Genomic DNA, 11,389 nt, shown 5'->3' on the forward strand with positions numbered 1-11,389 from the left:
TTTTGATGTCCCTTTAGGTTACCTTTTAACATTCATATATATATATATATATATATATATATATATATATATATATATATATATATATATATATATATGCATGTGATTAATAAAACATTTTTTACGCATATTTTTTTTAACGCAGATTAATCGTTTGATAAGGTTTGACCCCAACTTCTTCCCATCATCGCAGCGCAGAAGGTTATCTATCATTGTGTGATGAGGGTACAGCGAACCAGTGTTGCCAGGGTAAAGGCACAAGTGGGCTATTTTAAAAATACAGTCCCAGGAAAAAATTACAGAGCCGTGGGTTTGCGGCTTTTTGGGCTACTTTTTTAATGTACCACGGCCGCCCAAAGTGTATATAGACAAATAAAAATAGATCCTTTTACTAATGTGTATTATACTTGAAATGTATCCCTGGCAACTTAACAACGGAGAGGCGGTTGTAACATCACAAACAACGTGAGTTTCAGCCAGATCATACATGTTAAGGCTTTTACACAGGAGAAATAAACATGACAACAGCCATTATAGATTATATAAGATAATAAACACACAATTACGATAGATATGGTCTGTATGTGATTTTCTTGAATTGAATGTGTGCATCTGAAATGCTAATTTGTGCATTTAAAGGCTATAAATAGCATATTTTACCAACAGTAAACGACCAAATTCTACATGTGATCGCAAAAGGAAGTTATTATAAACACTCAATGGTGGTTTGAAGTGAGTTCTGAGTAAAAGTATACTATTAATCTCATCAATTGTTTTATGTAGCATGTTAGCTCTAATGCAACTGCAGAACAGGTCCAATTCTTCTTTATAATGCATTTTGTCATAATACTTCACGTAAGGTCGCAAGAAATGTTCTGTTGTATTTATTTAGAAATACTTTTGATAATAGTTGGGTAAATGTATAATGGGATTGAAGCGATGTGGCTTGGTAAACGTTTTATTGCCAGTTTAAAGGCTGATAATGGCTGAATAAAACCAAAATAATAATAATGAAAGAATAATAAGGATTATGTCTCATACCTGGCGGAAGTGTGAAAGGTTCGGTTTCCTTAAACTAGTTTGTCATGCACTTCTTTTCAACACATTTACAGGTAAATGCTAGTATTTTAAACTTGCGATTAATCATGATTAATCACAGTCCATGATTGTGATTAACGCGATTAAATTTTTAATCGATTGACAGCACTAATATATATATATATATATATATATATATATATATAAATTTTAATTTTTTGTAGCGCAAATTAACCGCTTGATAAGGTTTGACCCCAACTTCTTCCCGTCATCGCAGCACGGAAGGTTATCTATCATTGTGTGATGAGGGTACAGCACAGTGTTGCCAGGGTAACGATAGTGGCACAAGTGGGCTATTTTGAAAATACAGTCGCTGGAAAAATTACAGAGCCATGATTTGCGTTTTTTTGGGCTACTTTTTTAATGTACCGCGGCCGCCCAAAGTGTATATAGACAAATAAAAATTTTAAAAGATCCTTTTACTAATGTGTATTATACTTTAAATTTATCCCTGGCAACTTAAGAACGAAGTGGCGGTTAACATCACAAACAACGTGAGTTTCAGCAGAGCAGCAGAAATAAACATGACAACAGCCACTATAGATTATATAAGATAATAAACACACGTTTATGATAGGATATGGTCTGTATGTGTTTTTTTTTTTAGATGAATGTGTATATCTGAAATGCTAATTTGTGCAGGGATATAAAAGGCTATAAATAGCATATTTTAACAACAGTAAACGACCAAATTCCACATGTGATAGCAAAAGGAAGTTATTACAAACACTCGATGGTGGTTTGAAGTGAGTTCTGAGTAAAAGTGTACTATTAATCTCATAAATTGTCTTATGTCTTATAATAGTTGGGTAAATGTATACTGGGATTGAAGCGATGTGGCTTGGTAAACGTTTTATTGCCAGTATAAAGGCTGATAATGTCTGAATAAAAACAAAAGAATAATGATAAAAGAATAATAAGGATTATGTCTCATATCTGGCGGAAGTGTGAAAGGTTCTGTTTCCTTAAACTAGTTTGTCATGCACTTATTTTCAACACATTTACAGGTAAATCCTAGTATTTCAAATTTGTGATTAATCATGATTAATCACAGTCCACGACTGTGATTAACGCAATTACATTTTTTAATTGATTGACAGCACTAATATATATATATATATATATATATATATATATATAATTTCAGTAGTTAGTTATAGTTAGTTTTTGTTATGCAACACTATAGTGAACCAAACAGAAGTGTAAAGATAATTGTGCTAAATGAATGTATTGCCCAAAACTCACATTGAGTCAATGTTTTGTCCAGGCCTAGTGGACTATGCCAACAAACTCCTAAGCAGTTCCATTAGAACATCCTCTCAGTGTTGAAAACTCTGAGTTTTGTCATGAAGTTGAAATAAATGTAGGCCAGACAGACCAGAAGATTCTTCATCACATAAAGTAGTGGTGTTACAAATCCAAAAATGCCAATCAATGCCATCCTCAAGACTAGGAAGGGGAGGTCCTGAAAGACCACACCTAGAGGTGAGAGGAGGGGACTGTGAGGTGTTAGGGCCAATCGCATTGTGGAGAGAAAGCAGAAAAGGTAAACTGGTAATGCCCAGCCTGAAAAATATACAGGAGTGTGACCTGCAACCCGAACCATCTCTACTGTGTCCAGCCAAAACAGGAAACTGTCTGCAAAGACTTCAGCACGAGTGTCGCTAGCCAGCAGGAAACTAAGTGGTCCAGAATATGAAGAGGTAATGTTTTGGAAGGGTATTCCAGAATGTGGACAAATTCCCGTAATGCCAAGTTGCTGTCCGTGGTTGCCTGGCACTCTTGGAAGAACACCATTCCCGGGCAGCCCTGGAACTGTTGTGTTGCCAAGATGACCTGGAACTGCCCCATTGTTTGGCAATCCCGGAACTGTTGTGTTGCTTGAGAGACCCAGCAGTGTCCCATTTCCAGGTATGCCTGAAACAGTAGTATTGCCGGGCAATCCTCGCACAATCGTGTTTGCTGCTCCTGCATGCTCTGTGCCAGCACTACCAGTAGATGGTGAAGGAAAAGGACCGGTTATAGGAGTGACAATAGGAGTAATTCTTCCAACATGTGTCAAGGTAGTAGGAATGTCTGCATCCCGAGCCAGTTCGTTTGCTGTATACACACAAAAATAAAAAGGAGCCCAGTTAGAGAAATCAAAATAAATACTTAAACATCAATAACTTTTACATTACAAAATGGGAACAACCAGAAACAACCAGTGACCCTGCTTAAATGAAAGCAATAATCATCATTCATGAAAAATGGGTACACATAAAATTTAGTAAAAAAAAATGTTTTTAAATTTTATTTTTATATTGTTCTCCCATAATTAAAATACGGAAGGAAACAAATTATTTGAAATGTGTGCACTTGTTTCTGAGAAACTGCATTTTGTTTTATTTGTGTCACTTTGCAATGTGTGTAAATTACAGATGTTTATTACATTTAACAATTATGAATTATAGCAGCTAGCAGCAATCCAGGGCCAAGCACCAATGGCATCACATGCAAGGAAAGCAAGGCAGGCATGTCAAATGACACAGGGAACTTGTATAATGTGCATCTCTAAAGCATAAAAAGCACTAAAGCATAAGCTTAAAAATGGGTTTGCATGTAAATGTAATCTAGGCCTTTTATATTTTAAGCTCAGAATGCGCCATACTTTGAAAAATAGGAAGGCAAAAAATACCATCATAACATTTGAATGGAAGAATGGAACAAAAATAAATATTCAGAGTGGTTCAGTCCAGTAATCATCTGAGCCAGTTTGCTCAGAATCTGAATTTTTTCTTTTCTTTTTTTTTCTTCAGGACCATGTAAGAACTAGCTCTTAATTTTAGCTTTTTGGGGAATTGGATCTGAACAATTCAGTTCAGCTTGACTAAAATTGATTCAAAATGTATAGCTTTTGTGTGCTTTACAGAGTATAAAATTAAGATACAAGATAAAAAAAGAAAGAAAGCAATAAAACATAATTAAAGCTGCAAGCAGCGATGATCGGGCCCTCGCACCCAGGCTCACCGCCAACGGTGGCTTCAGAAAGACAGGAAACGGTGAGCAATATACATTTAAAAAGCCAAATATAGAGGAAAATGTTAAAGTAATTTATATGTGCCAAACCTGCTGCCAGCTGGTGGCGCTATGTCTATAACTTAACATTGGCCTGTAGATGTCTTCAGACCAGTATTTTTATCAAACATATGAAGTTGGGTGCAGATTGAACATGGTATGTTTGAGTTAGTGTAAAACAAGACATTTCCTATTGCCAGCAGGTGGCGGTATGTTTATAACTGAATATTGGCCTTAAGATGTGTTCAGGCCAGGACTCTTACCAAACATGTGAAGTTTGGGGCAGACCGGACATTGCATGTTTAAGTTAGTGTAAAACAAGTAATGTACTGTTGCCAGAAGGTGGCAGTATGATTATAACTGAATATTGGCCTTCAGATGTGTTAAGGCCAGGACTCTTATAAAATATGTCAAGTTTGGGGCAGATCAGACATTGCGTGTTTAAGTTAGTGTGAAACAAGTAATTTCTTGTCACCAGCAGGTGGTGCTATACTTTTAACTGAATATTGGTCTTTTGATGTGTTTAGGCCAGGACTATTATAAAAGGTGTGAAGTTTGGGGCAGATAAGACATTGTATGCATGAGTTACAACAACTTCCTGTGTCATGGTATTAATAACACGCTTTAGTACTTAGTAAGTGTTGCTAGCATGTTTGACCATTATTCTAGCATGTTTAGCACACAATGGCATAATTTACAGTGTTGCTAAAAGTGCATCACTGTGTAAAACATGTCACTTCCTGTTGTCAGTAGGTGGCGCTATCACTATAACCGAATGTGAGCATGTAGATGTCTTCAGGCCAAGACTGTAATCAAACATGTGAAGTTGGAGGCAGATTGGACATTGTATGCCTGAGTTACAACAACTTCCTGTTTGATGGAGTTAGTAGCATACTTTAGCACTTAGCTAAGTGTTGCTAACATGTTTAGCACACAATGACATATTTTACTGTGTTGCTAATAGTGCATCACAGTCTAAAACATGTCACTTCCTGTTGCCAGCAGGTGGCGCTATGACTATAACCAAATACGGGAATGTATATGTGTTCAGGACAGGCCTCTTATCAAACTTGTAAAATTTGGGGCAGATTGGACACTGCATGCCTGAGTTACAGCAACTTTCCGTTTCACTGCATTACTTGCATTAATAGCACTTAGCTAAGTGTTGCTAGCATGTTTTAGTATGCTTGTAGCATGCTGCCAGCCTATTTATCACTTGTTGACACTTTTTAATATGCACCTAGGAGTCCATTACAGTGTTAAACATGTCTCTTCCTGTTGCCAGCAGGTGGTGCTATGACTATATCTGAATATGAGCATGCAGATGGGTTCAAGACTCAACTCCTATGAAACGTGTGAAGTTTGGGGCAGATCGGACATTGCATGCCTGAGTTACAGCAACTTCCTGTTTCATGGCGAAACATCAAACTTTGTCAGGCCCTAGGGACACGCCCCTTGACGAAAACTCTAGATCTTCGCAATTTAACATCGCAAAGGCATTATGATTACACTCAGCAAATTTGAAGACGATCCGATTAAAACTGTAGGAGGAGTTCGTCAAAGTACGAAGCCTGGAAATTGCAAAAACTGCACAAAAATTGAACAGGAAATTCAAAATAACGTACTTCCTGTTGGGTTTTGGATTTTGTACCAAGATACTTTTTTGTAGGTAATGGTGTGTTACATGTGTGTACCGATTTTCGTGCATGTACATAAAACGTAGCTCGAGGCGCACTCTTTTGAAATTGTATAGGTGGCGCTATCGAGCCATTTTGCCACACCCACTTCTGAAACCCATATCAGATGTAAATTTTCGCCAGTTCTGACCCGTGTGCAAAGTTTCATGAGTTTTGGAGCATGTTTAGGCCCTCAAAAATGCGATTCACTTTGGAGAAGAAGAAGAAGAAGAAGAAGAAGAAACAAAGCAATTCCAAGAGGGTCCTCGCACCTCGGTGCTCGGGCCCTAATAAACGTGAAACATAATTAAGAATTGCTAAATGCTCTGGCCAGAAGATAAGACTTTAACTTTGATTTAAACTCATGTACAGAGGACAGGGATCTCAGATAAAAAAGAAGATTCCCATAGACTTACATTGGCGGAATGTTCAAATGAGCCAAGACTATTCAAACTCTGTCAAAATTCAAACTTAAACTCCCAGAATCATTTGAGACTCAATCAAGCTTCCCTTCTATGTACTATTTCTAACCCATTCAAACTCATTCAAACTCATCTATCTAATATTTCTAATCTATCTGTCCTAGCGACATACTAATCATGCTAGAAACATGTTAGCGACATGCTAATCATGCTAGTCACTTGCTAATCATGCTAGCGACATGCTAGTAACTTTCTAATAATGATAGCAACATGCTAGTCACTTGCTAATCATGCTAGCTACATGCTAGTCACTTGCTAATCATGCTAGTAGCATGCTAATCATGCTAGAAACATGTTAGCGACATGTTAGTCACTTTCTAATCATGCTAGAAACATGCTAATCATGCTAGCACCATGGTAGTCACTTGCTAATAATGTTAGCAACATGCTAATCATGCTAGCAAAATGCTATTCATGCTAGAGACATGCTAGTAACTTGCTAATCATGCTAGCAACATGCTAGTGGCATGCTAATCATGCTAGCAACAATACTAATCATGCTAGAGACATGCTAGCAACATGCTAGTCACTTGCTAATATTGCTAACAACATTCTAGAAACACCCTAGCAACCATCCCAGGTACCACAGCTATCGTATAGCAGCCACCACAGGTACCCTAGCAACACCTTAGCAACCACCCTGGGTACTTTAGCAACCGCATAGCAACACCCTAGCAACCACCCCAAGTACCCTAGCAACCACTTAGCAACATCCTAGCAACCACCCCGAGTACCCTAGCAACCGCATAGCAACCACGTAGCAACATCCTAGCAACCACCCGAGTACCCTAGCAACTGCATAGCAACACCCTAGCAACCACCCCAAGTACCCTAGCAACCACATAGCAACATCCTAGCACCCACCCTGGGTACCCTGGCAACGGCCCTAGCAACCATCCTGGGTACCCTAGCAACCACATAGAATCAACCTAGCAACCACCCTGAGTGCCCTAGCAACCGCCTAGCAGTGCCGTGGAAACCACTCATGCTGACCTAGCAACCGAGTGCTGAGTTTTGCCACGGCAAGCACCACTCACATTTTCTTCAGGAAATGTACATTCTAGTTAGTGGTGCTTGCCAAAGGCAATGCATCACTATTGTTATCTTGCATACTTATTAGTGGTGCTTGCCAAAGGCAAGGCATCACTATTGTTCTCTTGCATACTTATTATTATTATTCTGCTTCTTCTTATTCTTCTTCTGGACAAAACTTCGGTTCGCTACTCCTCCTGCACCGTTTGTCACAGACCCATGAAAGAGGCGTCAAATCGACCGGCTCATTGAGGAGATGTGGGCTATATCTTTTCTAAGCGATCGGACCTACGATGTTCACACAGCGGACGAAAAAGCGGGCAAAAAAATCCCATTGACTTACATTGGCGGAATGTTCGTGAATTTGAATCTCAACTGTCACTTTCTCACACACACACACGCAGGCCCTTAGGAACCCCTTCTCTCTCTCTCTCTCTGTAACTCACACACACTCATTTGACTCATCTTTTAAGAAACCAATAAGTAATGACCTATGACCTTCATAGCCACACCCTAGCAACCACTTACAGCACCCTAGCAACCACCCCATAGACCTCCATTGAAAACAGATCAAAAAGGATATCTTTGGATAAAAGTGTCATATAAACATGCAGGTTTTGCTCTTTTGACTCGTGATTGCAAACAGGACTTTCCTCATGCCTGCTACACATACTAGCAGTGAATAGCTACATGCTAATAGTGATTAGCTAAGTGTTAAATCAGGCTAAGAACATACGAATAACTCTATAGAACTAGATAGTAATGATGTGTGACAACTACCAACCACTTAGCAACACGATAGTAACCGCCCAGTTATAGAGGTGTGCTATATCTTTTATAAGTAATTGAGTGTCGATGTTCATCTGGTGGATGAAAAATTTGGGCGAAAAAGTCCCATTGACTTAACATTGGCACAAAATTAGTGAGATTATATCTTTGGATCAGGAGGTCACAGAGACTTGGGGAGGCTCTTTTGACTCGGCCTATCAAGCGGCCAATAAGTACTGACATGATAACTTCGTAGCTATGCCCTAGCAACCTCTTAAAGCACCCTAGCAACCGTAAAAGAACATTAACAAACAATTTGTCAGCATCAAAACATCGTAGAAACATTGGGTTGGGCTCTGCTGATACAGACTGTCAAAATAGTCTTTAAATATCATCCGTAAACTATATAGCCACACCATAGCAACCATTTAGAGTACCTTAGTAACTGAACAAACACATGAATATGCAATTTCTCAGCACCAGAAAGTGGTATAGATATGGGGCTGGCCTCTTTTGTTTGGGCTGAAAAACCAGTCTGTAAGTATCACCATGGCGACTGTGCAGCGACACCCTAGCAACCACATACAGAACCCTAGCAACCGTATAGCAACATAAAGAAGCCATATCTCAGCTCCACAATATCATACAGACATGGGAGTTGGCTCTCTAGAATCATACTGAAGGCTATATTGACAGCCTAGTGCCGAGTTTTGCCACTGCAAGCACCACTCACATTTTCTTCAGGAAATGTACATTCTAGTTCCTCTTCTTCTTCTGGACAAAACTTCGGTTCGCTACTCCTCCTGCGCCGTTTGTCACAGACCCATGAAAGAGGTGTCAAATCGACCGGCTCATTGAGAAGAGGTGTGCTATATCTTTTCTAAGCGATCAGACCTACGATGTTCGCACAGAGGACGGAAAAGCGGGCAAAAAAGTCCCATTGACTTACAATGGTGGAATGTTCGTGAATTTGAATCTCAACTGTCACTTTCTCACACACACACACACACACGCAGGCCCTTAGGAACCCCTTCTCTCTCTCTCTCTCTCTCTCTCTGTAACTCACACACACTCATTTGACTCCTCTTTTAAGTAACCAATAAGTAATGAGCTATGATCTTCATAGCCACACCCTAGCAACCACTTACAGCACCCTAGCAACTACCCCATAGACCTCCACTGAAAACAGATCAAAAGGGATATCTTTGGATAAAAGTGTCATATAAACATGCAGGTTTTGCTCTTTTGACTCGTGATCGCAAACAGGACTTTCCTCATGCATGCTACACATGCTAGCAGTGAATAGCTACATCCTAATAGTGATTAGCTAAGTATTAAATGAGGCTAAGAACGTACGAATAACCGTATAAAACTACATAGTAATGATGTCTGACAACTACCAACCGCTTAGCAACACGATAGTAACCACCCAGTTATAGAGGTGTGCTGTATCTTTTATAAGTAATTGAGTGTACGATGTTCATCTGGTGGATGAAAAAATGTGGGCGAAAAAGTCCCATAGACTTAACATTGGCACAAAATTAGTGAGATTATATCTTTGGATCAGGAGGTCACAGAGACTTGGGGGTGGGCTCATTTGACTCTGCCTATCAAGCAGCCAATAAGTACCGACATAACTTCATAGCTATGCCCTAGCAACCACTTATAGCCCCCTAGCAACCGTATAGCAACATAAAGAAGCCATATCTCAGCTCCACAACATCATACAGACATGGGAGTTGGCTCTCTACAGTCATGCTGAAGGCTCTACTGACGGCCTAGTGCCAAGTTTTGCCACGGCAAGCACCACTCACATTTTCTTCAGGAAATGTACATTCTAGTTATTATTAGTGGTGCTTGCCAAAGGCAAGGCATCACTATTGTTATCTTGCATACTTATTAAGTTGGCTTGAGAAAGCCAACTTACTGAAATCCTATTTAAACTTATTAAGTTGGCTTGAGAAAGCCAACTTACTGAAATCCTATTTAAACTTATTATTATTAGTGGTGCTTGCTAAAGGCAAGGCATCACTATTGTTATCTTGCATACTTATTAAGTTGGCTTGAGAAAGCCAACTTACTGAAATCTATTTAAACTTCTTATTATTATTCTTCTGAGACTAAAATTGACAACTCTAACTCCTCTACAAACCCACCCACTCCACCCCCGCAGCCACTGATGTCAACTTCCTGAACGAGCTAAATTACTTTTATGCTCGCTTTGAAAGAGACAACAGAGAAACTGCCACCAAGCTCAATCCCTCAGCTGACCACCCACCAATCATACTCTCCTCCACAGATGTCTGCAAGGCACTGAGCCGGATCAGCGCGCACAAGGCTGCTGGACCAGACAACATCCCTGGTCGTGTTCTCAGGGCATGTGCGGAGCAGCTCGCTGGGGTTTTTACAGACATTTTCAACCTGTCTCTTGCCCAAGCAGCCGTACCAACATGCTTTAAATGCACTTCCATTGTGCCAGTGCCAAAACACTCTAGTCCGAGGTGCCCTAATGACTACCGCCCTGTAGCACTCACACCCATCGTCATGAAGTGCTTTGAGCGGCTGGTCCTGGAACACCTAAAAGACTCTCTACCATCCACATTGGACTCACACCAGTTTGCCTACCGTAGCGATAGGAGCACAGAGGACGCAGTTTCCATGGCACTGCACTCTGTGCTCACTCACCTGGACAATAAGAACTCTTATGCACGTATGCTGTTTGTTGACTTCAGCTCAGCATTCAACACTGTCATCCCAACCAAGTTAATAGCCAAACTTGGAGACCTGGGCATCAATACCTCAATGTGTAACTGGATTTTGGACTTCCTGACCAACAGACCCCAGAATGTTCGATCAGGATTCACCTGCTCCACATCCATCACACTTAACACTGGTGTACCACAGGGCTGTGTGCTAAGCCCATTTCTCTACTCCTCTTCACCTCCGACTGCAAGCCTGTGTATGGATCTAATTCCATCGTCAAGTTTGCAGACGACACCACGGTGATTGGCCTCATCAGTAACAACGATGAGACTGCCTATAGGGAGGAGATCCAGCACCTGGCCACATGGTGCACTGAAAATAACCTGCTCCTCAACACCACCAAAACAAAGGAGCTCATCGTGGACTTCAGGAAGGAGTCAAGAGGACACACGACACCATCCACATCAATGGAATGGCTGTTGAGCGTGTCTCCAGTTTCAAGTTCCTGGGGATCCACATCTCGGCGGACATGTTGTGGAAAACCAACACCTCCAGCCTGGTCAAGAAGGCTCA

At 40.3% G+C, this 11,389-nt stretch overlaps 1 protein-coding gene across 1 annotated transcript in view; it reads right to left on the reverse strand.

Moving 5' to 3' along the window:
- Positions 1-2,404: 2,404 nt before the first annotated feature.
- Positions 2,405-11,389, reverse strand: part of LOC131544575 (transmembrane protein 236) — a 181,654-nt gene continuing 172,669 nt past the window's right edge. Inside the window, exon 4 of the mRNA XM_058782901.1 lies at positions 2,405-3,198. Within this exon, the coding sequence (XP_058638884.1) occupies positions 2,405-3,198 (794 nt within the window). The remainder of the gene's footprint in view (positions 3,199-11,389) is intronic.

This window comes from Onychostoma macrolepis, chromosome 07 (genome assembly GCF_012432095.1).
Source record: "Onychostoma macrolepis isolate SWU-2019 chromosome 07, ASM1243209v1, whole genome shotgun sequence".
NCBI classification, from domain to species: domain Eukaryota; kingdom Metazoa; phylum Chordata; class Actinopteri; order Cypriniformes; family Cyprinidae; genus Onychostoma; species Onychostoma macrolepis.